General features: G+C 41.6%; 2 protein-coding genes across 2 annotated transcripts in view; both read left to right on the top strand.

Moving 5' to 3' along the window:
• tesk1a (testis associated actin remodelling kinase 1a) overlaps positions 1-27945 on the top strand; it is a 77535-nt gene that overhangs the window by 27453 nt on the left and 22137 nt on the right. The gene's annotated exons all lie outside the window — the stretch shown is intronic.
• Positions 8269-21102, top strand: LOC311322679 (GTPase IMAP family member 7-like; the record flags this gene model as incomplete). The annotated part of the gene is made up of 2 exons (XM_084454768.1): positions 8269-8700; positions 20638-21102. 2 exons carry the CDS (start codon positions 8269-8271, stop codon positions 21100-21102), a joined length of 897 nt encoding a protein of 298 aa, XP_084310894.1.

Genomic DNA, 27945 nt, shown 5'->3' with positions numbered 1-27945 from the left:
ACAATACGATATAAATATCTATTGCTGCTCACAACCTCCTTAGATAGTTACTTTTAACTCATACGTACTAAAAATACCCACGCTGGGGTTTTCTGTTTTCAATAATCTAGACCAACAAGCTGAACCAAAACCCAAGGCAAATAACAAGCATAAAAGGATAATGTTTTTCAACGTACCGTGAGCTTAGCCGGGTGAAACCAACGGCGGGGCTTCTCCAAAACCAATGCGCATAGACGCAACGGGAGAAGCTTTCCAAAGCGGCTACCGCTTCGCACGTCTGCGTCCCTCGCTTCCACCCCGGCGAATCTCACGGCAGTCGATCCCGTCCTCAAGTCGCCAATTGTAGTTGCTTAAAAATGAAAGTATTTGCCAAAGCCTGGGTTCGCTCAAAAATATGTTCAGTCAGGTTTATTAAGAAAACAATACGGTTGCAAACGGACCTCAATAGTAAAAACACAGAGTGATTCTATCAGAGAAGTGAATTCAGCCTCTTCTGCTCTGGCTTATATGCAGTCAAAACACAGGTAAAGTCCTTCTAGGATGTGATTGGCTAACTCATTGCACGTCATGTGAAATGGCAGGCGTGGCCAAGAGTACAGACATGTGACAAACAAAGAAAACAAAGGTCTGAAGACGGAGGTGTGGCCCTTCTGACTTAAACAAAGAGATGAGGAAGAGCGAGGCAGAGGGGGTGTTTATAATTACAAAAGGGGGAGAGTTGGTGTTTACAATTACAAAGAGGGAGAGTTGAGGTGTTTAAAATTACAACAGGGATTGAAACTAGAGGTTGCAGGGGAAAGAAAAGATATGAATCTGAATAGTCTTGAGACTGTGTGTTAAATTCCATGACACCACACAATGAAACTATTAGAGAGAAAGTTCCATGGTGAAGATAAGGATTGACTTTATAACTCCACTTGCTTGTCAGCCTTTTATTTTTTTTCTTTGGCCGCCATTTTATTTTTCTCACTGTAGATACAGTAACATGGTATAAATGTGTATATATTTTCTAGACGTTTTAAACATAATGTGCATCTGTCAGATTCTTACATTAAACGTGACCCCCTTTTATGTAAGTTGTATTTGTATTGAATGTGCATGTAATTAATTGCAAGGAGCCCCTCTGAATCTGTCCTTTACAGCAGTTCTAATGACAGTTCCCAAAATGTCCAGCAGAGTGATCTTGTATTATGAACTATTATGATCTTTATGATCTATTATGAACTGTCTGACCTGAGACAAGAAACAGCCTGAACCAAAGGTCTTCATCACACCTCCTGTAATTACTGTTGAGAAAAAGCTTCATATTGTCTGTAAATTAACATTATTTTAACCCAACAATAAACACTAATCTTAGAGCTTATGTTTACTGTAAGGAGAAGCCGTATTAAGTCCTTGCCAGAATCTACATAGGGCTTTTTTTAGCCTATATTAATATTTTTATTCGCATTCAGATTCTAATACTGTACCATTGCCCTTTGATACAATCCAGTGAGCTTTTTTATGGAGGCAATATACATTGTGCACCCTGAGTTCCAGAGTCCCTCCCACCCTAGCTACTCTCCCTCCTCCATTTGAATGTGTTTTTATTGTGACAAATTAATTTGTGTATAGAGCATGAAGGGGCACAATCACAACCTAAACCACAACCAACATTGATCACATGACGTTTGATTGAGCCGATTAGCCAGTGTCAGTTATTTATAACACAACAATCATTGTCCAAGCTGAGTTATGCTGCTTTATCAAGCAAACCTGTAATTTTGCAAATTCTTACCATCACATTTACTGTTTCATCTGAAATAAAGGATAAATACAAAATCCCAAAACCTTTCATAGGATTCTTATTCTGATGCGCTTTGGGTGTTTAGTGGTGTTTTTTGGACAGGCTAACATGACTTCATTGTGTTGCACTAGCATTAGCCACCAGTGGAAATTGGAACGACCCAAAGCCATCTACAGCATGAAATTATCTCCATCACTCAAAAACATCATAAGTAAGTCGAAAATGAGGCCCTAGTTTAAAAATTCCAGAATATCCCTTTAATAATCAAAACTTAGTATGATTACTTGGTACAGTACTGTAAACATATTTCACTGTATGATACATTTTCCTTTCAGAATCAGTTTATTATTTTATCAACTTAAACTACTGCCTTACCATGTCAGATTATTGCAATATTTGTGTATATCATTTTATCTAATGTTTGACACCTTCTCATGCTTCTTACTGTATTGAATGTTGCTGATGTTGTACCTTCAATGGGACATGTCCAAGGACAATTCCCAAACTGTCCAGCAGAGAGTGATTTTGTATAAGAATCTGTGACCTGAACTTGATTACAGCACAGGTGTTCAGACTGCAAACATGACATTTTTGAGCAAGGTCCCGCATCTAACTCACAAATGAGAATGTGGGTGGAATATAATTGATAAACATTTTATTCACCAAGGCATCTTTGTTTTAATTCACATTTGTCATTACAACATTTCAACAAGTCACATACAGTGTATTTAATAGTTCAGCCAACCCCTTGCAGATACCTATCACACACACACCTCATTCCTGAATCTAAGTCACATGATTGTAAAGATGTGTGTTTACCTGTTGTTCTTGCAGGGGGTAGATCTGTTCAGAGGACAGTAGCTTTATCTGTCATGATTCATCAACTAGATCATCCACACACAAGAAGCTGACAAGGCAGTTTTCCAATGAATGCTGGGCTGACCTGCTCTACCACATTTTTTCAACGACACACACATCAGGTATTTTGTTTTCATGAGACTCAATCATTCAAAAGTGCCCACACAAAGTTGAGGACAGAATTAACACATGTAATGATGGTAGTTATAATGTTATCCTTCAAGTGCGTACCCCACCTCTAAGACCTTCTTCAAAGGCAAAGTCAACTTTATTTATATAGCACTGTTCATACAACACATGTAGCACACGGTGCTTTACAGAATAATTAAAAACAGTTAAAATAGTAGATATAAATAAGAGAATAAAACAGAACAGATCATATAATGGTAAAAGAGAACAGAAAGTAAGAGAATAGAAAGTAAGTAAAACATAAATTGAGTACTGAAAATAAAAAACATAAAAAACATTTTTGGTCAAATTGAAAAAGGTAAAACAACATGATGAATGTATAGAACGGAGAAGGGAAGTTGTGTGGGAAAACTTGGGGTGGTTGAACACAAGGCGAGCAGCAGCTTACTGGACAAGCTCCAAGGGTGTAATGGCTGACGCCGGGGCCCCGGCAAGGAGGGAGTTGCAGTAGGCCTGAATGAGCACCTGCTCCATTTTGTTAATGAGGAAAGGGTGAATACTGATGCAGCTCGCGATAGAGGAGTCATCCGAGAACTTCTGCAACATGAAAGTTCCCTGCAATGTTTTAACACTGGCCGTGTCCGAATTGCATACTACTTGCTATATAGTAGGCGAGATGCAGCATGCTGCATCAAAACTGTGCATACTGTATTTCGCCTACTATATAGTAGGTACTATATAGTAGGCGAAATCGGCGAAAAAATGGGCGTAAATGTAGCATAGTCCAGAGCATACTGTTCCGGAAGTCGAGAGGTGAAACGTCACTGGGCTGTGAGAAAAATAAAAAAAGATGGCGAACGAAGAGATCTCCGGGACCGCAGCGGGAGTTTTCAAATGTAAGTATTGACTTAATTTGTCGATGGAAAAATTATTTTTCCGGACAGATATCTTAGTTATAACGACTCAGAGCTACAAATGCAGTTTTGTGTATATAGGTGGGGTAGAAATGACATTTCGAAAAAGAACGTCATGATAGCTAGCTGCTTGCATTGATCTCTGTGGTGGACGTTACGTTAGCTCGCTAGCCCAGCTAACGTTAATAGGCTGCTAACGTTACAGGTGTTCAGACGGCTCTTGCTCAAAACGTATTAATGTCATAGCTTAAATTTTATTATAGCTAGAATCAAGACAAACAGAGTAACATTTCCATGTAATATGACCATGATTGCTTAAGAAATGTATAAGAAATGTCGAAATTGTGATGAGTTGTTAAATGGCTAACCTAAGCCACCGAGCCTAACGTTACTTGAAGTTGTTTAAACAATTGTCTGTTCATTCCATGATTTAAACGAGTTCAACTGTTCATATATCATATATTAATGTATTAGTATTCATTGTCCCATAATACTTCTGGATGTATTACAGGGACCAACGACCACACCAGGGACGATGATCCTCTGGAGGACGGCTGCATGGGTGGCCCCCATCGCCTCTTCCAAGACCCCGTACCACTTCCACGAAGCGGCTGTGGCCTCCCCTCCCTCTGTGCTGACCCCAGTTCTGGGGCTCTTTAGGTCCTATGAGGTTAGATAACAGTTTTCTAGTGTCATACAAACTGTGAGTCCCTATCAATATCTTTGCTATCATGTAGCCTGTAGATCAAAATCACTTTGTACATGGCTACAAGGTTCTCTGTGTGCTTTATCCAGGCTGTCTCCGTCGTCCCCTGCAGCCCAGCTTCTAAGATGTAGGTCCTACATAAATCAATATTCAAAGTAAACAGACCGCTGGATTGCTTCTGAACAACAATGCATACGTTAGTTAACTTACTCCAAGCCTTTCAGCGTGGTGTTTCTCTTCCCCGTAAACAGGGAAGAGTTTGCCGTCCTCCAGAGGGAGGACCGGCTGATGTTGAATCATGATGTTGAGAGAGAAGGCAGAGATGAAGGCTGAGTGGAGGGAGGAAAGGGGGTTGTTTAAGGAGAGGGAGGACCGGCTGATGTTGCTTCTAGAAGCCTCAGTCAAAAAAAACTGTTTTATCTTGTTCCATTATTGTTTATTTTTTATTAAATGTATTTTCTTGAATTAAATTGGTGTTTGTGTGTCATTCCTTGTAATGTATTCCCAGTCAAAGAACAAATGTCAATATACCTAAAACCAGTCATTAGAGTAAAAGAACATTCCTAATGGACATTGTAGTTTGCAATTAGGCATAAAAGACGGAACACACATGTTGGTTCACAATGCTTCATTGGAATTATTCAGAGACGGTTATGAAAGCTTCACTGTTTAATGTGTCTGACTAACGACTACTTGATAAGGGAGTAACATGTCCAAAGCGCTCTGCGTGTTGTGTTAGGACCTTCCAAGTTACTGTACATGACCTGTAGACATATCAAGACAATGTGTCTGATGTGTAGATATTACACTTTGTTGAAATGTTAATACATCAAGAAGTAACCTTTACATGTATAATGGAAGAAACACAACCATAAACATTTCTTGGATATTTTTATTACACAATGGTCTTCAAATATACTTTTGACTTGTTTATATTTGGTCAGATCATTAGCTTTCCTTGCAAAAGGTACTGACAGGATAACGCTGATCTGTTGTCTCCCCCTAAAATACTTAAACTGATTACTATGTACAGTGTTACACATAAATTTAAATACAAATACATTTAAACAAATGCCTCAAGGCTGTCTATAACCAACTGATCGGTGTTTAAAGCCTCAAGGCTGTCTATAAGGAACAAGGCAAAGCACACTCATGAACTGATAGACTGACTACTTATGGCAGGATGTGGGTAGTCGTGCTCACCAAGAGCTGGGATCCAGGCAGCTTGTGCTGGTGCTGATGCTGCCGCTGCGAGACACTTTCTGAGGCCATCTCCAGGGTTGGGATGATCTGCAGCAGCAGGACCATGGCCACCATCAAGGTCTTCAACCTTTAAATGGTTAAATGCAATTAGGCCTACTGTAAGTCGCTTAGCAGACACACAAAAGTGTCTGCTAAATAAATGACTAAGGTAATGCTGGACAAAAGTGTCTGCTAAATGACTGATGTAATGTTACCTCCAAAGACTAGCACATGTGTGTGAATGACAAGACCATTGTAAAGGGTGAGTACTGAGAAAAGCTCTAAATGCAATGAATTATTATTATTATTGCTATTATTAGCACCTCCATGGTCTTGCCCCATCCTCCTGACCATCACCAAGGTTCCTCTGTGTCGATTTTGACAATCTGAAGTCCCTCCTTGTGTCCGCGCTGTCAAAATAGGTCCTCAGCAGGGACGTGGAGGTTGACTTGGTGAGGACCTCTGTCTTCCATGTGAGCCTACAGGGGGAATATTATTAGGACAAACTTTAACTCATTTGTGCGTATGGCATATACTTGTCTTTACAATATGATAATAGATAGATGTCATTATCTGTAGAGCTAAAATGTAACATTACAAAGCAGGCGTGTAGTGATGAGTAAACCCAGGTAAACTCAGTTTAACCACCTCTTTAAAATGAGTTGAGTTTTATTGTTTTGCTTACCTGCCTCTCAGAATCTATTTAATATAACATCCCTGGTACAGATGTAACAGTATAGCTAGCCCCAAGCCAGCACATGCATGTCTATCAACTAACCTAGCTAACTAGCGTAGCTAGCAAGCTAACGTTCAATATTTACCTCAACTACTGTACAAGCATGTCGAGAAGACCTCATGACGGCTCTTCTCCTTGCAGCGTGAACACGACTTCTCCTGGCGGCAGCAGCATCCCATGCCAGGAAAAGGCTACATTTTTGTGGATAATACACAAAATGATCACAGAAAACACCGGATAATTGTACCACAGCTTCGCGGGAGTAAACAGTATCGTATCCCGTCACTTCCGCTGGATGACTCGAGTAGCATGCTGTATTTTCTCGCATACTACACGCGTTTTGTGGAACAGTAGGTACTATATAGTATGCAGTATGCATACTATATAGTGCCTACTATATAGCATGTAGCAGGTAGTATGCAATTCGGACACGGCCACTGTGTTCAACAAAATGGGAGGAACAAAATATTAACATGAACACTGCCAAGACCACGCCCCTTGAGATCATGAGAAAGGTTTCCAGAGCAGTCTATTTTATGTCCCATTGCTTGTTGTATTATTCGGGAAGGGATCGTCTGTTTAACCAGAGAAAAGCATTTGTCTGAAAACAACCTCGACTGTGATGGCAACTTCACCATGGCAACATAGCCGTAAGTGTTGTTTTATCATAGTAAGAACAATAGCAAATAAGACAATATTTTTATACTTTAGGCTCAAGAGGATTAAATCATTTCAATGGAAACTCATGTCCATTACAAGATCTCACTTCTACACAGCAGCTAAGCTACGATTGGTCTATTAGGATTAATTCAGATCATTTCTATGGGTAATAGATGATTGCATATACGGCAGCATAATTAGAGGAAGTTAAATTAAATTAAAGTTAAAAGCGTTGTATTGTATGTCTGAACTATTGAGGGTACAACAAATCCAATAGAGTAGAATGGCTGATAGACATTTTATGCTGTGCACTAGTGCTACACTTTCTGAAGACTAACTTGTTGAGTCTCAGTTATTTTACAGAAATCTTAATCCATTTTGGTCTTATGTTACAACAGCACCCCCTGGTGGACAAGGGGAAATGAGTTCCAGTATGCACAATCTAATAGACTGTAAGTTACAAAAAGATAATGATATGATGATTGTGTGTACCCCACACACATACAGATTTGCGTGTGTGTGTGTGTGTGTGTGTGTGTGTGTGGAAAATGCTGGCCACTTTTTTTTGGGGGGGGGGGGCACAAATTGTTATGCAATTTTCATGGATATGGTATGTGGTGAACTGTTTACTTATGGCTGAAGTGCTCCACTGTGTGTTTGTTCACGTTACTGTTTGAATTTTATTGTAGCACCTTGTATGTTTTGTCTCAAGCCTCTAGGGGCTTGTTTTTTGTGGGTGGGGGTATTAAGGCCACATGTGTCCGTATAGTTGTATATTGTGTTCTGTTCTTCCCTTCTGTTTTTCCTCTCACTCTCATTCATAAATACGTAACAAAAAACACTATACCGCATATAGGCATGAAACTAAACTAAGCAATGTGATAAAAAAAAACAAAAAAACAGAGTAGCTATTAGCTGCATTCACAGCTGAACAGAAGACAGGTGGGGTTTAAAAGGTGGATGGACGAACAGCTGGTCTCTGATTGACTGATTGGATGGGAGCAGTTGAGGAGGTCACGAGGAACGCCAGTCGGACACCTGAATGTATTTTAGAGTGAGGGGAAAAACAGAAGGGAAGAACTAAACACAATACACTACTATATGGATGTACAGTAACAGTCTATTCCAGTCTATGCATGAATGAATGAATGAATGAATGTCACTGTGGTGTGTCCTAAGTTGGGTCTAGAATGGAGTGTCCAGTGAAGTCTAATGTTTAGTTTTGTCATCAGTCAGGATGGTCCTGGTGGGGAGGACTGGAGCAGGGAAGAGTGCTTCAGGAAACACCATCCTGGGGAGAGAAGACTTTGAGGTACTTTGTTCTGCCCAGTCAGTGACTAGACAATGTGAGAGGAGTACTGGGGAGACGGTGACGGTCATCGACACCCCGGGCCTGTTTGACACCCAGCTATCAGAGTCCTCTGTCAGGTACCAGCTGGTCCAGTGCATCACCCTCTCCTCCCCTGGACCCCATGTTTTCTTGCTGGTCGTGGCCATCGGACGCTTCACCGAGGAGGAGCAGGCAGCCGTCACCCGGTTCATCGACATCTTTGGAGAAGCGGCGTTGAAAGAACACACCTTGGTCCTCTTCACCCACGGCGACCAACTGAAAAAGAAGAGTATAGAGGACTTCATCCAAAAGTCAAGTGAACTTCAGAGCCTCATCGAGGTGTGTGGAAGAAGGTACCACGTCTTCAACAACAAGGACAAGGAGGAACGAAAGCGAGAGCAAGTAAACGAGCTGCTGGAGAAGATCGCAGACATGGTGAAACAGAACGGAGGGCAGTGCTACACCAACAACATGTACCAACAGGTGGAGACCGCCATCCAGTGGAGAAAGCAGGAACTGAGACAACGCTACGAACAGGAGCTGAGTGAGAAGGAAGAGCTGTTGTCAAAGTTAGAGAATCTGATGGGGAAACTGACACAATCCTACAAACAGCAGCTGAGCAAGAATGAAAACCTGGAGTCAGAGCTGGAGAGTTTGATGGAGGACCTGAACCTGAAAGACACCGACTTAATAAACAAACAGAAGAAGATAGATGACCTGATGAAACAAACTAGAGTAGACAAAGACTTGCTGAACAAGAAGTGGAGAGAGGAAGCAGAGATGGACTTTGAAAAGACCACTATAATAGACAGTCTAGTAGCTCATGTGAATTTGTCTACAACAGCATCCATCTGCAAAACACAGTGAAGCTATGAAAGAGAAAGAGCCATGGTGAAGTTAATGACTTTCAAACTCTCCCTACTTGTCAGTCATTGTATAATTTTTGGCAGCCATTTTATTTTTCTCATTGTATGGAGCTATGACCTAACCTGTAGTACTGCATGACCATGTGTTTATGTTGATGGATCGTATACATTTGTGTGAATACTGTATGTGTGGAGATACTATGCCAAAACCTGTTTTTGTTGTTGTTGATCTGTGCAATGAAAGCTCCTCAGTCCCCAAAATGTCCAGCAGAGAGTGATCTTGTATTAACTGTCTGACCTGAGACAAGAAACAGCCTGAACTAAAAGTCTTTAGTCTTTAGATTCACACCTCCTGTAGCCTACCTGCGCAGGCCTGTATCGAGACTCCCTCCCTCCTCAGATACACTCCCTCCTCCGTTTCAATGGGTTTTTTTCTGTGACGATTACATTTGCGCATGAAACATCAATGGGCACAATTGCAACCTAAACCAGAACCAATATTGATCACATGCCGTTTGATTGACTGATTAGCCACTATCAGTTATTTATAACCCAACAATCAATGTCCAAGCTGAGCAATACAAGCAATGTACTTTGTCAATGCATTTGATCACATTTACTATTGAAGCTGAAATAAAAGGATAAACAAAATATCCAAAACTTTCATCTTTAAAGTTTCCCTGCATTTGGAGGATGTACTGTACATCACATCACATGGAGGAGATACATCACCAATCATAGTCCAGTTCTGATGACACCTTCTCAGGACAGGAGATGGTTACAGTAATGATCACAGTAGCGCTAACATAAATTAGTGTTAGACCCTCCACCACAGCCACCTAGCACATAGTAAGCCTCCCAGCAAAATGTCACTCTATTAAAAGAGCCTTCTCTTCAATTCCAAAAAGGTCAAAGGTTGAGTGGTATATATCTGGAAGAGCAGACACTGACCCACCACAGAGAGTTAAAGGAAGATGGCCCCTCCTGCATACAGTAGATGCTCTGGTTGATCATTGCCAGGAGAATCCTTTTATATAGTCTACGTTAACGTTTTCTCTGAACAGACCACTTGCCTTAATGGTCAAAATTAGGTGAGCTTAGACTAAATGGTGGAAGATGGGTGCAGTTCTCTAAACATCTTTCATTGTGTGACACGTTTTCCCCTTATGAAATGATTTGCTGTTTTCAGCTTTCTCTCTGGTCTTCCTGTCATACGTTACTCCTCTAGAAGCTTCCTTGTCCCTAGAGTTTTATTATTTTATCAACTTAAACTTCTGTATTGTAAATATCTGTGTACAGTTTTACCTCAGATTTTAAACCTTCTTACTGTGTTGGTATTGCTCATTTTGTAACTTGTATACAATGGGTCCCTCTGAATCCCTACAAGCCATTTCCAATGACAAATCCAGCAGAGTGATATAGTGCAAGAATCTGTGACCTGAACAGGATTTGTTTTTTGTACATGGTCCCTACCAGGATCTAACTCACAAATTGATTTTTGATTGATTGATTTTTATTTATTTTTAAGACAGGGACAAGGCACAATAGACATTTACCCTATAAAACAGGGAGAGATGCTCTGTACAAGGTTATAGCTAAACAGCTAATTTGCACCCGCAGTCCCTGGGCAAATAAATATACAGTCTTAAAATAGTAGGGCAATGAGGTGGTAATATGTATTGTATGGTTGATGCTTAATAAACAGTCATCAATGCATCTTTGTTTCAATTCAGTGCCATTTGTCATTACTCCATATCACCACTTCAAGGCACATATATTTAATAGTTCAAACTATAGAGTAGGCAGCTTCATGCAGGTACCCATCACTGACACACCCCATTCCTAAAACCAAGTTACCTGATTGAAAAGAAATGTGTTCACCTGTTGTTCCTGTAGTGGGTAGATCTGTTCAGAGGACAGAAGTTTTATCTGTCATGATTCATCAACAAGATCTTCCGCTTACAAGAAGTTGGCAGTTTTACAATAAAAGGTAAGCTAACCTGCTCCGTCACATTTTTAGTCACATTCACATCTGGTATTTTGTTTTAATGAGGCTCAATCATTCAAAAGTCCCCACACAAAGTTGCGGTCACACCAAACACTTCACGTGTAATGATGGTGGTTATATCACCATCCACTACTTAAAAACTTTTAAGTTTAAAATTTTAAGTTTCACTAAAATACTCTTCCCGCCATACCATTGTGTTAATAAAAATGTGTGACATGGAGAGCTTATGTTGAGAGGTAGAACAGAAGCGTGTCCTCTAGTTGCCATCTTAGGCTGTGGCTGCTCTGCTATAGTAGAATACCTGTAGGGAAACACACCAGGTGGGATAATGGCATTCCCATAAAATAAAAGTGCAAGGTTTTCGGCTCAGTTTACATTTTTGCATTGGGCTGACGTCTCAAGAACGACGTCAAGAAGAAGAAGAAGACGTCAAGTATTCAACTCTGTTCAGCAGTATGCCTTCATCAGAGCGACATCTGCTATCCCACCTGGTGGGGTTTTTTCTACATGGAGAGCTTATGACTTTGTCTTATACTTATAAGATATCTATGGAAGGGAGGCTAGCCTCCCTTAGGGCAGGTTCTTTTCTCTTAAATCAATGTAATGCCTTTTTTTCTTGCTAATTCGTGATTGGCCAAAACGCTGAAAAATTACGTCAAGGGAGGACAGTACTCCTGCCCTGTCTGAACAGGATTCAGTTATTGACATTTTGTTAGTCCAATCACATTCCAGATTCCAGATTTACCACAGTGAAGGCCGATTGAGTCGGCGTTGATGTCTGTGTTTCTCTTCCCTGTGCCATTGGAGACTTTTTGTGTGTTCGTAGCTCCATAATATAATACATCCGAAAGTATTATGGGACATATTATACTGTACATCAAACTGTTCGTCTATTTGTCTTGATTCTAGGCATCTAAATATCCAAGCTGACATAAATACTTTTTGAGCTAGAGCCGTCTGAACACGACAGTTCCACTGGCTGGCTATAGCCGGTAACGTTAGCTACGAGGTGCACGTCAGGCTACGGCATAGGCAGGCTGCTGATTGGCTGGAGGCGCCCAGTGATGGATGGGTGGATGGAAAACTTTCAACTGAATGTTCATATTGTTCTGCTAATTGTAGGCTATAGCAACATAAGAGTGGCAGCTTTGACAGCAACCCAAATGAGCTAATCCCATAGCTGTACCATTGCTAGCTAGCCATGAGTGAACTGTTGGATACTGCATTTGCTGTGCAACGTATTCCATTGTCCAGTTGTCAAATCTATTTGCCAACAAACTGTTTGAGAGCCAGCACACCTCAGTGTCCCCTAATCAAAAACATTTTTCATATATCACCTAACCTCTCCAGCACCTCACCAATATCAATTCTTTTCTCTCTTTAGAGAAGAATACAATACATTACAACAACTATTGCTTACAATGTTTTATTGTTGTTTTGTAATATCTAATCATGAATATGATAAATAAATGCTGCATGTTGTCAAAGAAAGTGTTATTCAGTTTTTCATATGCTAAAATTGACTGTAAATCCACTTTAAAGCTGATATTTCAAATAATAACATACTGAGGGAAAGTCCCCCCTGGCGGCCATGGGCGGTTCGCCACTCTTCCTCCTGTCCTCCTCAGTTTTTTGAGTCACCAGCCGCCACTGGTGTGTACGGTAGGTGTGCAGGTGCAAGCAGATCACGTATAAAGCAGACAGTACCAAGCAATAGAACAGGGTTAGGGGAGATGCACTGTAGCAGACCGGGGGCCATGTTTGAGGAGGGAGCAGAGTACAGCAGATAAGTTTATAAGCAGAAGGGCCCAGTTGGTAGTACAAACAGAATTATGTGAATGGGCCGCTTATTCACCAAGATGAGGCAATGCATGAGCTCACATCTTGTTTATTCGCTACTATCAAAGGAACTGTTTTTGAATGTATCTTCGTAGTTTGATCCTCGTCTCTCTGGGGATTAGACTACCTGCAAGCCTGCATTAAAATAACCAAAAGGTGTGTTTGGTCTCTGGGAGGTTTTTGTTACAGACAAGACTCTCATGTGGCCTATCAGGCAACTTTACTTATTGTAAATTGTATTTTAATCATAATGGTGCTTCTTTAATGTACTTCTTTACGTAGCTGCTGTTACAGTGTAATTTCCCACTGGGGTTTAAAAAAGTACCTACTACAATTCCTACCTACCTACTGTACCTTCAGCTAATCCAGTTCCCTGTTCACTGTAATGTAACACTGATACATGTAGCAATCAAAATGGGAGGAGCAAAATGTTAACATGAGCACTGTGAAGACCACGCCCCTTGAGATCGTGAGACAGATTTTCACAGTAGTTTTCATGTTATGTCCTATTGCTCGTATTCTGTAAGGGATCGTCTGTTTAACTAGAGAACAGCATTTGTCTGAAAACAACTTTGACTGTAATGGCAACTTCTTCACTAGAGGGAGAACATGACAGTAAGTGTTGACTAATCATAGCAAATAAGATACAGTAGTATGTGTACTTTTATATTCAAGAGGATTAAATTATTTCAACTGAACACATGTCCATTACGAGGTCCCACCTCTACACAGCAGCTAGTCTATTGCTAGTGTTCATCAGCTACGATTATTAAGCATAATGTTTCCAAAAATAACTTTCTTTAATAGTTTATTAGCCTACATTGAAAATATATGGTAACATATTAAAAGGAGAGAAAGACAAGGGAAATACATTTCTATGTTAAGGTATTAATGCAACAACCAAGACAACAGAGTAGAATGACTAATACACTTTATGCTGTGCAGCTCTACATTTCCTGGAGACTGACTTGTTGAGTCTAGGTTATTTTAGGGAAATCTTAACCCATTTTCGTCTTATGTTACAACAGCCCCCTCTCGTGGACAAGGGAAGATACGTTCCAGTATGTTCAATCTAATGGAATGTAAGTTACTTTGACAAATGGTTAATGATAAAATGGTTGACAAATGTGTTTGATGTCAGGCAACATTGATTTGTTGATGTCAAGCTTGTTGGAAAGCCTATTTCAGTAGAACAAATACCAATGTGTGCACTATGGTGTGTTCCAAGGTTGGGTCTTGAATTGAATGTTCAGTCTAATGGTTTGTCTTCAGTCAGGATGGTCTTGGTGGGGAGGACTGGAGCAGGGAAGAGTGCATCAGGAAACACCATCCTGGGGAAAGAAAAGTTCAATGTAGATTGTTCTCCCAAGTCTGTGACCAAAGAATGTAGTACTGGGAGAAAGGAAAAGGTGATTGTCATCGACACCCCGGGCCTGTTTGACACCCAGCTATCAGAGTCCTCTGTCCAGAAGCAGTTGGTGGAGGGTATCGCCCTCTCCTCCCCTGGACCCAATGTTTTCCTGCTGGTCGTGGCCATCGGACGCTTCACAAAGGAGGAGCAGAAGGCTGTGGTCAGGATCCGCGACATCTTTGGAGAAGCGGCGATAAAACACACCATGGTCCTCTTCACCCATGGGGACAAACTAGAAGGACAGGAAATAGGGGACTTTATCCAAAGGGGAGGCCAAGATCTGCAGCATCTCATCCAGGAGTGTGGAAACAGGTACCACGTCTTCAACAATGAGAATGTGGAGGACCGAGAGCAAGTGAACCAGCTGATGAAGAAGGTTGCAGCCATGGTGCAAGAGAACCAGCTGATGAAGAAGGTTGCAGCCATGGTGCAAGAGAACAGAGGGCAGGAGGAGGAACTGTATATGATGCCTTTTTTGGGCCTTATTGTTCTGCCTTTTTTGTACATTTTGAGCACTGTGCCTTTTGTTATGTGTTTAATTATTGCAATGTTTGTTTTTTTGCTAGCCAAAATAATTTCCCATCGGGGATGAATAGTCTGTCTGTCTATCTGTCTGTCTGACTGTCTATCTATGTATCTATCTATCCATAGGGATGTAATGATTCAATCAACTCACGATTTGAGACGATTCACAATACTGGGCTCATGATACAATTTTCTCATGATTATTAAATACAAAATGAGATTGCAGGCAAATTTTGACTGCATTAAAAAAAAAAAAGTCTTATCTTTTCTATATGAAATTAAAGAATCCCTTTTTTATTTCTGAGGTAGGGTATCACAAACTATCAATGAATGCACATTTTTTATTGATGTAGCATGTCGAACAAGCAAGGTTAAAAGTAGATTATGGCGTTGTTGTTTAGAAAAAAATCATTTTTCATTGATTTTAACTGTCACATGTTTGTATCGATTCTTTACCATCCCGCTATGCATCGTCACATGCAATAAGTGTAAGGAGAAGCCGTATTAAGTCCTTGCCAGAATCTACATAGGGCTTTTTTAGCCTATATTAATATTTGTATTCGCATTCAGATTCTAATACTGTACCATTGCCCTTTGATACAATCCAGTGAGCTTTTTTATGGAGGCAATATACATTGTGCACCCTGAGTTCCAGAGTCCCTCCCACCCTAGCTACTCTCCCTCCTCCATTTGAATGTGTTTTTATTGTGACAAATTAATTTGTGTATAGAGCATGAAGGGGCACAATCACAACCTATACCACAACCAACATTGATCACATGACGTTTGATTGAGCCGATTAGCCAGTGTGTTATTTATAACACAACAATCATTGTCCAAGCTGAGTTATACTGCTTTATCAAGCAAACCTGTAATTTTGCATATTCTTACCATCACATTTACTGTTTCAGCTGAAATAAAGGATAAACACAAAATCCCAAAACCTTTCATAGGATTCTTATTCTGATGCGCTTTGGGTGTTTAGTGGTGTTTTTTGGACAGGCTAACATGACTTCATTGTGTTGCACTAGCATTAGCCACCAGTGGAAATTGGAACGACCCAAAGCCATCTACAGCATGAAATTATCTCCATCACTCAAAAACATCATAAGTAAGTCGAAAATGAGGCCCTAGTTTAAAAATTCCAGAATATCCCTTTAATAATCAAAACTTAGTATGGTTACTTGTTACAGTACTGTAAACATATTTCACTGTATGATAAATTTTCCTTTCAGAATCAGTTTATTATTTGATCAACTTAAACTACTGCCTTACCATGTCAGATTATTGCAATATTTGTGTATATCATTTTATCAAATGTTTGACGCCTTCTCATGCTTCTTACTGTATTGAATGTTGCTGATGTTGTACCTTCAATGGGACATGTCCAAGGACAATTCCCAAACTGTCCAGCAGAGAGTGATTTTGTATAAAAATCTGTGACCTGAACTTGATTACAGTACAGGTGTTCAGACTGCAAACATGACATTTTTGAGCAAGGTCCCGCATCTAACTCACAAATGGGAATGTGGGTGGAATATAATTGATAAACATTTTATTCACCAAGGCATCTTTGTTTTAATTCACATTTGTCATTACAACATTTCAACAAGTCACATACAGTGTATTTAATAGTTCAGCCAACCCCTTGCAGATACCTATCACACACACACCTCATTCCTGAATCTAAGTCACATGATTGTAAAGACGTGTGTTTACCTGTTGTTCTTGCAGGGGGTAGATCTCTTCAGAGGACAGTAGCTTTATCTGTCATTTTTCATCAACTAGATCATCCACACACAAGAAGCTGACAAGGCAGTTTTCCAATGAATGCTGGGCTGACCTGATCTACCACATTTTTTCAACGACACACACATCAGGTATTTTGTTTTCATGAGGCTCAATCATTCAAAAGTGCCCACACAAAGTTGAGGACAGAATTAACACATGTAATGATGGTAGTTATAATGTCATCCTTCAAGTGCGTACCCCACCTCTAAGACCTTCTTCAAAGGCAAAGTCAACTTTATTTATATAGCACTGTTCATACAACACATGTAGCACACGGTGCTTTACAGCACAATACAATAATTAAAAACATAGTTAAAATAGTAGATATAAATAAGAGAATAAAACAGAACAGATCATATAATGGTAAAAGAGAACAGAAAGTAAGAGAATAGAAAGTAAGTAAAACATAAATTGAGTACTGAAAATAAAAAACATAAAAAACATTTTTGGTCAAATTGAATAAAGGTAAAACAACATGATGAATGTATAGAACGGAGAAGGGAAGTTGTGTGGGAAAACTTGGGGTGGTTGAACACAAGGCGAGCAGCAGCTTACTGGACAAGTTCCAAGGGTGTAATGGCTGACGCCGGGGCCCCGGCAAGGAGGGAGTTGCAGTAGGCCTGAATGAGCACCTGCTCCATTTTGTTAATGAGGAAAGGGTGAATACTGGTGCAGCTCGCGATAGAGGAGTCATCCGAGAACTTCTGCAACATGAAAGTTCCCTGCAATGTTTTAACACTGTGTTCAACAAAATGGGAGGAACAAAATATTAACATACGTTATTTGCATCATTTGTATGATGCCGTCTAAAAATGACGTTTGATGCCATCTAAAAATGACATTTGGAGGCGATGGACAAACGTCGAATTCTGACGTCTGCCGGGTAAAACCAGGTTGGATAGTGGGATCGATAAAGACTCGAATCGTTAAGCAGTCTCAATAATGGTATCAGTATCGATAAAAATCAACGAGACCCATCCCTAACCGTGATAAAACCGTGAACCGTGATAATTTTGGTCACTATAACCGTGATATGAACATTTCAAACCGTCCCATCCCGCGAGCTATGGAAAACAACAGTGCGCTGCCTACCACAGACTGGTAGAACATCCGCAGCAGCCTGCTACACATATCAAAGGACCTGAGCCTCAGAGGAAGAACAGTCTGCTCTGTGCTTTCCTATAGAGGGCCTCAGTGTTGTCTGCCCAGTCCAGTTTGTTGTTCAAGTGCAGTCCCAAGACTCCACCATCTCAATTTCCTCCGCCTGGATGGTAGGTGTTGGGGGACTCTTGTTCCACCATCAGCTCCTTATAATTATCTATGGCATGTTCATAACCCCCTCCTCCAGTACGGTGGATGAGCGGTGTTATATAGTGTGTGCAATGTGTGTGCCGTTGAGGTATGTGGTACAATCATAGGTCGTGTGCAAGTGGAGCAGGGGGTATAGGGGGCGGGGGGGCGCGTCGTCGGGGGACACAAGCCTTGTTAATGAGTCTGATGGCCGTGGGAAAGAATCTGTCTTTATGATGTGTGGACACGGTCCCGATTGAACGCAGTCTCCTGCCAGAGGGGAGTGGGTTAAAGAGACCATGACTGGGATGGGAGGTACATAGGGGTGTACCGTCTGATCTCATCTTCATTGTGTTCAACAGTTCGACCCATGTTAAGGGCTTGTCCAGGGTGGGATTCGAACCCACGTTCGATAAGCTCTCCCGCTTTTAAGGTGGACAAGCTGATAGTTGCGCCAATAGGGAGGTGCCTCTTGGAGGGACTGTCAGCGCTTCTTCTGAGAGTGAGTTTCAGCTTAGTAGGTGCTGAGGCTATAAGATTAAACACTACCTACCAACTAACTTGATTAACAATTGAAATTTGAATCCTGAATCTTGCACACCTTGGTCTGCACAACCTACAGTAGTCATCCGAAGGAATCTATCCCTCGTTAGGCACTTGTTTTCAGTACAGTACATCTGCATTTCTTATTGTGCATTGTAACTTGTATTTCAATCTTGATGGTGATTCTTTGATGTTAACAGTGCAATTTCCTACTAAGTACTGTACGTACTGTACTACCAACCTACCTACCTAACTACTTACCAACCTATCTACCAACTACCTACCTACAGTACCAACTACACAACTACTTTACCTACCAACTACCTACTAGTACCTACCTACCACCTACCTACAGTACAACCTACAGTACCCACCTACCTACAGCACCAACTACAACTACTTTACCTACCAACTACCTACTAGTACCTACCTACCACCTACCTACAGTACAACCTACAGTACCTACCTACCTAGAGTACCAACTACAACTACTTTACCTACCAACTACCTACTAGTACCTACCTACCACCTACCTACAGTACAACCTACAGTACCTACCTACCTACAGTACCAACTACCTGCTTACTGACGTACCTACCCATCTACCTTCAGCTAATCTATTTCCCAGCTCACTGCAACGTTTTAACAATGATAGCAAAATGGGAGGAACTCAATGTTAAAACTGCCAAGACAACGCCCCTTGAGATCATTGATCAAGAGATAGGTTTTCAGCGCAGTTCATTTTATGTCCTATTGTATTATTCTGTAAGGGATTCTGTTAAACCAGAGAACAGCGTTTGTCTGAAAACAACCTTGACTGTGATGATGGCAACTTCACTACAGGGAGAACATGACTGTAAGTGTTGTCTTATCATAGTAAGAATAGAAATAATGATAATATTTCATAACATGTTCAAAAGAATTACATTATTGCAAGTACAACTGAAACTCATGTTGCCCATTATAAAATCCCACCTCAACACAGCAGCTAGTCTATTGCTAATAGCTATGATTATTAGGCAAAATGTATCAAAAAATGTAATTCCAAAACAATTCAGATTATTCCTTAAAAGTAATAATTACATTGAAAATATATGGCAAAATATTCAAATGAGACAAAGAAACGGGAATTAACAATTTGAAAGTTTAAGTATTGTATAGTATGCCTGAACTATTGAGGGAACAGCCAAGCCAACAGAGTACGGCTGATACACATTTTTATGCTGTGCACTAGTTCTACACTTCATGAAGACTAACTTGTTGAGTCTCAGTTATTTTAGATAACTCCGAACCCATTTTGGTCTCATGTTACAGCAGCACCTCCTGGTGGACAACGGAAGATTAGTTCCAGTATGTGGATTCCAATGGCATGTAAGTTATTTTGATAACAAGATAATTATATAATAATTGCACACACCACAAACATAAAATATTGATTCATTGATGTCAGGCTTGTTGAACACCTTAATTCAGTCGTAAGCAGTAGTAATACTGTGTGCACTATGGTGTGTTCCAAGGTTGGGTCTTGAATTGAATGTTCAGTCTAATGTTTAGTTTTGTCATCAGTCAGGATGGTCTTGGTGGGGAGGACTGGAGCAGGGAAGAGTGCATCAGGAAACACCATCCTGGGGAGAGAGGAGTTCAAGGTAGATTGTTCTGCTGAGTCTGTGACCAGACACTGTAGTACTGGGACAGAGGAGACGGTGATGGTCATCGACACCCCGGGCCTGTTTGACACCCAGCTATCAGAGTCCTCTGTCCAGAAGCAGTTGGTGGAGTGCATCACCCTCTCCTCCCCTGGACCCCATGTTTTCCTGCTGGTCGTGACCATCGGACGCTTCACAAAGGAGGAGCAGATGTCTTTGGTCAGGGCCAAGAGCATCTTTGGAGAAGCGGCGATAAAACACACCATGGTCCTCTTCACCCATGGGGACAAACTAGAAGGACAGGAAATAGGGGACTTTATCCAAAAGGGAGGCCAAGATCTGCAGCATCTCATCCAGGAGTGTGGAAACAGGTACCACGTCTTCAACAATGAGAATGTGGAGGACCGAGAGCAAGTGAACCAGCTGATGAAGAAGGTCGCAGCCATGGTGGAAGAGAACGGAGGGCAGTACTACACCAACGACATGTACCAACAGGTGGAAGGCTTCATCAAGAGGAGAGAGGAGCAACTGAGACAACGCTACGAACAGGAGCAGAGAGAGAATGAAAAACTAATGTTAGAGTTAGAGTGTCTGCTGGAGAAACTGGATATAAAAGACGATAACTTGAGAGAAAAACAGAGAGAGATAGATGACCTGAATGTGAAGGTGAAACAAACTAGTAAAGACAAAGACTTGCTGAAAAAGTTGATCCAGGAAGTACGAGAACAGGCAGAGAGAGACGTTGATAAGAAACCTATTATAAAAATTCTAACAAATCATGTAAAATCAGTTAGAAAAGCATTTGCCTGCGCCACACAATGAAGCTATGAAAGAGAAAGTGCAAAGGTGAAGTTAATGATTGACTTTCAAACTCTCCCTCCTTGTCAGCCATTTTCTATCTGGCAGACATAAGATGGGTTGCACCAACAAGGATGAACTCTTAAACTAGGTCTAAACAAGGTTCATCTTTTAATCCAGTTGCACCAAACTTTAAACCTAGTTTAACCTGGTTTTACAATTAATCCTGGTTAAATCTAACCCTCTGGCAATCACAGTTTAATTTCCATTTAAACCTAAATTAAATTCAAGTCTGTAGCATCAGTAATTCTAATCCCAGTCTAAACATGGATATTTAAACCACTGGTTTATCTCAGTGTTAATGACAACATGACTAGACTTGAACGTGTTCTGTATATTTGTTGTGCAACATATCAACTGTCCAGTTGTCAAAACTAATTGCCAACAAACTTATGTTAACCAGCTATTTTTCCCAAATAAATGTGACAGTAATATGATCAGACACCGAGACAGGAGTGACAGCCTCAGCTAGCTTGCTTGACATTATTGTAGGTCAGTTAGCTAGCTGGTTCACAGAGCTCTAAAGATATTGTGATATTGAGATATTCTCCCCCAGTTAATTCATACTTTCACTAGTGTTTCATTAACCATCCATACAAATCTGAGTGAAAATAAATGCAATGCATTTTAATGCAAAGTGTAAACGGGGTCTATGACCTGAACGTCAGCCCCAGCCCACTTGGCCAGACGTTCTCTCACTAGGTAATAGGGCTGGGTTTAAAAAATCGATTCATCGATTCGGAATCGATTCGGAATCAAATGATTCAGAATCGATTCATGAATCCCAAAATCGATCTTTTATTTAATGAATGAATGAATAAATGAAGGAATGAACGGCGTTTGCAGTTAGTGCTCCTAACCTTTGGATTGCCCTGCCTGAGGATCTGAGACTAGCCAACACTGGCTCTACTTTTAAATCTCGTCTTAAGACTCATTTGTACATCAAAGCGTTTATTTACTCCTTGTTCTTGTTGTTGCTGTAATTGTTTTATTATTTTATTTGATCTTTTTATGCTACCTTCCCTGTGCTGAGTTTCATATAAAGTTTATGATTATTATTATTATTTGTGCCATTTTCATTATCCTAACCTGTTGTAGGACATCTAGGCCTAGGCCCCCAGAAATTGATGACATAGCCTACTTGAATGACATAGGCCTACTTGAATGACATAGGCCTACTTGAATGCCACTAAATGGTACCACTGTTTATTCTCACACTCTCTGACTAAAGTCTAATAAAGGAAACTATTGTTTAATCATGTTTTCTCGAGTCCATTCATGTAAACAGAGAAAAATTGATTGAAATTGTGACTCGTCCATTTAACACTGAAAAAAAAATTTATTTCATATGTTGGCCATATCGCCAATCCCTAAGACATAGGCCTACGTCTCGCCAGACGTTAATCAATACTGTATCATCGCAAAATGTTTTGAAAACCAGGCAAGATAGTGATGTATGAAAAAGCAGCCAACATTAGCTTTTCATGAGCTAGCATTAGCTTGCCCCACCTGGAAGCATCCATTATGGGCGTCCGCAACAATCATTGGTTGCGTGCATCCTTCTCTCAGAAACAGACGTGCATAACCAGACGACAATGTGTATGTCTGTTGACCTTCAAGGCACGGCGGCAGCATAATCACCAAAACATCATCCTACCTTTAGCTGTATCCTTCTGCGTGGACAGTCTCTGTCGGGCTTCCCCCGGCCGTGGAGTAGCTGAGGTCAGGGCCTAGAGAGGACGCTGCAGCTGCTGGGTCCTGCTGGATGGAGCCCCAATAAACAACTGCACCAGGGCCATAACAATACTAAGGACAAAGAAAAATCCAACCAGAAGCCGAACAATGGACAAATCCTTAGGCCAACTAGTCGCACCAGACCAAACCACGGCCAGACCACACACATGCACATCTAAAGCACAACCCCAAACACACGGCTATCACCGGAACCAGCATGGTTACATTGCAGTATGTCTTTGCAAAAAAGGGAGCCGGGGAACATCTTTTTCAGGTTCCCATTCATGTGCTAGGCCCTATATAGAGCTGCCTGGGGAATACAGGACCCTGCATAGGAATGACAACACAACACAACACAACACAGCCATCCTGCCCAAAAAAGTCCCAGACCAGGTATGACAGATAACTCCAAGGCCATCGAACAAAAGCCACGCCCTCACAAGAAATATCTTGCCAGACCAAAGATATCAATACTGTATCATCACAAGCAAAACGTTTTTTTTTAAAGAAAAGAAAAATAGAGTGATGTAGTAGCGTTGAAAAGCAACTAACATTAAAGTTAGCTTTTCATAAAGTCAGCTTGCCCCACCTGGAAGCATCCATTCTGGGCATCATCGATCACTGCATTCTTCTGTCAGAAGCAACCGTGCATAACAAAAGAGGATATATCTGATGGACCTTCACTGCGCGGCGGCAGCATCAAAACATCATCCTACAGTACCTCAGGAGGACCCTGGGAACATATGAATGGCCCCAACCATACAGCATCAAAACATCATCCTACAGTACCTCAGGAGGACCCTGGGAACATATGAATGGCCCCAACCATACAGCATCAAAACATCATCCTACAGTACCTCAGGAGGACCCTGGGAACATATGAATGGCCCCAACCATACAGCATCAAAACATCATCCTACAGTACCTCAGGAGGACCCTGGGAACATATGAATGGCCCCAACCATACAGCGAAAAACATCATCCTACAGTACCTCAGGAGGACCCTGGGAACATATGAATGGCCCCAACCATACAGCGAAAAAACATCCCAAACCAGGTGTGACAGACAGTTCGTCCGCAACAATGTTAGTGCCTGCATCCCTTTGGAGAAACTACCCACTGAGCAAAGACACGTCTAAAGGACGTCTTTAAGATGTCTTTCTTGTCTTTTCCGGACGTCCAAAGACATCCAATTAGGAGCCAGAATGAAAGTTTTTTTAGTCGTTCAGATATTGAACCCGTTCTGCACGTCCACAGACGTCTTAGAGGGGTCCAAGCCAGACGTGTGAATATTGAGGGGTCCAGCAGACGAACACGGGGTTCAGGACCAGGACGTTATTAAGACGTGATCTGCGTCGTGATCTGCGTGTTTGTCACCAAATCACCAAAACAAAATCCTACCTTTAGCAGCATCCATCTGCGTGGTTCTTCTTCGACAGTCTATACCTCCTTTGTCCAATATCTTCTTTGAACACACGCGTCCGTTTTCTTCCATCATTTTCATACATTTTAAAAGTCCCCGTTTTGCTCATTACTCTGCAACTTTAAAGTCTAACGTTCGCTATAGCTAACATTAGCATGCTAGCTACTCGCTAGCACGTAATAGCTTCAGTTAGCTATGGATAAACCTAAAATAGCATTCTGTGTCGTAAAGTTTTGCTGTTAGGTCTGTTGTTGATATGTTGGTTTTGGATATTCATTGCGTTTGAGGCATTTCTATCTACCAAATAGCCCCAGAACCGTTGACAGACGGCTAGCAGAACAGGGAAAGGTTTTCAGAGCAGAACTTGAGCCGTTATTTTTTAAATATAACTGCACGCGGACGGTTGTCTCCATAGTAACGGACGGTTGTCTCCATAGTAACGGACGGTTGTCTCCATAGTAACTCACTCACTCCTGCCCGTGCGCGTCACACAGCAGTCCCATGTGAAATCAATAATCAATGGGTTTGACTAATTGACTTTAGATTTTTTTTTTTTTAAAGGGGTCCACGTTTGCAAAACGAACTTTTTAATTGTTTTTTGCATAATACATTTGAGACTCTGATGGGCCTACTAATACAGGTATAAGTATGAAGTGAAACAACCCAGTAATTTTGTTGTGGTCAGCCGAAATGAAAACATTAGAAAAAAATAGAAATTACATTTCCTGGAGAAAATGTGAGGTGGGCTAGCTGCTGCAGCTGTATGTAACGACTACTGCTAGTACTACTATGGACCGGGCAAGGCAAGGCAAGTTTATTTATATAGCACATTTCAGCCACAGGGCAGGGCAACACACCGGCGAAGACATTGTGTCTCTAACCCACTCAGAGGCTGATTTGTGGGGTCCGTGGCGTGGACAGTGGCGTGGTGGTGAGACTCCGCCCCCTCAGGTCAGAGCCGGTCGGGGAAAGTGTATCCCTCTCCGGGCCACCTACCCGCCCCCACCAGTGAAGACCGTGTGTCTCTAGCCCACTCAGGGGCTGAATCTCGGTGAGTTTCTTGTCTTTGAAATTGAGAGTTTAACATGTTTTTGAATGATTTTTCAAGGTGCCCGTCCACATCCATTGTATGACCAAAACGGTGGTAGAGCAATTATCAGACTTTCTCAAAAGTGCTAGTTTTGTCAACGTTTTGATCTGAACCATTGTATATGATCATAAGTAACCTCAAAAAAGGGCTAAACATGCATTTTCAAAAACATCACAGGTCGAAAATGAGGCCCGGTTAAACATTCCAGAATTCTTTAAGTCCTTGTCGGGGACACATTATCGTTTAGACTAGCTATGTGGTCAAATGCATCCCAGACCAGCTCTGCAAGTGGTTTGAGTAAACAGTTCACAATGCGTTTTAGTGGTTGTTTACACTTGTATTTAGCACTGTTCACTTGTGATCTGATCGTCCAAAACACATTCTAAAACCAAGTCTGAACAGGGTCTAATTGACGGCCTTCTATCCAAGCCTGGGATAGGCTCCTGATTCGGACGATTCATTTTCTGCCATATTGTTTTTTATTATACCAAACTCCTGAGTTCATCTCCATCTTACCATTCAATCACAAAGACAAGATAAAACAGCTATTTTTCTTTATTGCCATCGATTTACAATTGTAAAACAATTTAGTTCATAGTGCAGTTTTACTGAAACCAACAGACAAAACAGGTCATGTACTATTCCAATGTAACTGACACATTTAGGAGAAAAACAAAATCTACTTTAGAAGGCCTAAAGTATCCAAACTTAAGGATGTACACACACACACACACACACGGTCACGCACAAGTGATATTCAGTACGCTAATCAACTACACATCACATGTAAACAAACACCACACTATATTCACATATATTAGCTAATTCATTATATGTGATTAAACATATACATACTGTATATAATAACATCCATTTTGCAGCAGCAGTGTGATTGATTAGATACGTAGTGATTTATTTAAGGCAGCTACTTGGCTTGTGTTGCAGAGCGATGGTTTGGACAAGAAGCAGAGAGCCATGGAGACCAGGGTGGTGTGACCAGGACCACAGCTGCATGTGAGTACATACTGCATGTAATCCAGCTGAGCCGTATAAACCCAAACTCTACTCGTATAAATAACGTACGCACGGCTGCGTCACAGAATCACTAGCTTTTCGGTGGCGTATAGCTGGTCAGAGCAGTGTTTGCGTCACAGGAGACCCGGGTTCAAATCCACCCCTGACCCGGGTTCAAATCCACCCCTGATCCGGGTTTAAATCCACCCCTTACCCGGGTTCAAATCCACCCCTGACCCGGGTTCAAATCCACCCCTGACCCGGGTTCAAATCCACCCCTGACCCGGGTTCAAATCCACCCCAGTTTAATTCGATCACACGCATATTCACTTCAGGCCCAGCTGAGGTGTAGCCAGGACCACAGCTCTACTGTATGTATATGGGCCTGGGTACAGGACCACAGCTCTCCTGTATGTATATGGGCCTGGGTACAGGACCACAGCTCTACTGTATGTATATGGGCCTGGGTACAGGACCACAGCTCTCCTGTATGTATATGGGCCTGGGTACAGGACCACAGCTCTCCTGTATGTATATGGGCCTGGGTACAGGACCACAGCTCTCCTGTATGTATATGGGCCTGGGTACAGGACCACAGCTCTCCTGTATGTATATGGGCCTGGGTACAGGACCACAGCTCTACTGTATGTATATGGGCCTGGGTACAGGACCACAGCTCTCCTGTATGTATATGGGCCTGGGTACAGGACCACAGCTCTACTGTATGTATATGGGCCTGGGTACACATTCATACTCACTTCAGGCTCTGGCCCAGCACAGCTATGATGGTTTATAGTGTATTGTGCAACTACAGCAGAGGGTCATTAAAGAAGTCCAACAGAGCCACCAGATTAAATATCACATTATCTGTTCTCTGAATGCTGCGTTTGTCACGTTGTGGCTTTGAGGGGACAGTCATGGACAGATACAGCCCTGCTGAATACACAGCTGCTCAGAGAGGTGTGTGTGTGTGTGTGTCAGGATATGCACACACAGTATTGTGCAGTTTCTGTCTGCACATTTCTATGGCTAGTCATAAAGCTTGAGTGTGTGTATGTCAGTGCTGGTTGAGCTCCATTATGGACTGTTTATATGGGACGGTGGCTGCAGAGGGTCATATCCTTTTCCGGTCACTTTGCTTTGAATCACAGTCTTTCTCTGTTCCTAGACAACGAACCCCCTCCAACAGCATGGGTGTCCCATGGTGACGATCTAGAGAGGGAGAGACAGAGGGAGAGAGAGAGAGAGAGAGGGAGAGAGAGAGAGAGAGACAGAGGGAGAGAGACAGAGAGAGACAGGGAGAGACAGACAGAGGGAGAGAGAGAGAGAGAGAGACAGAGGGAGAGAGAGACAGGGAGATAGAGGCAGAGGGAGTGACAGAGGGAGAGAGAGAGAGAGAGAGAGGGAGAGAGAGAGAGACAGGGAGAGAGAGACAGAGGGAGAGAGAGAGAGAGAGAGAAACAGAGGGGGAGAGAGAGAGAGAGACAGAGGGAGAGAGAGAGAGAGAGAGACAGAGGGAGAGAGAGAGACAGAGGGAGAGAGAGAC

This window comes from Borostomias antarcticus (genome assembly GCF_949987555.1).
Source record: "Borostomias antarcticus genome assembly, chromosome: 20".
Classification (NCBI taxonomy): Eukaryota; Metazoa; Chordata; class Actinopteri; order Stomiiformes; family Stomiidae; genus Borostomias; species Borostomias antarcticus.
The sequence above is the reverse complement of the archived record's forward strand: the minus strand, read 5'-3'. Positions and strand labels throughout refer to the sequence as shown.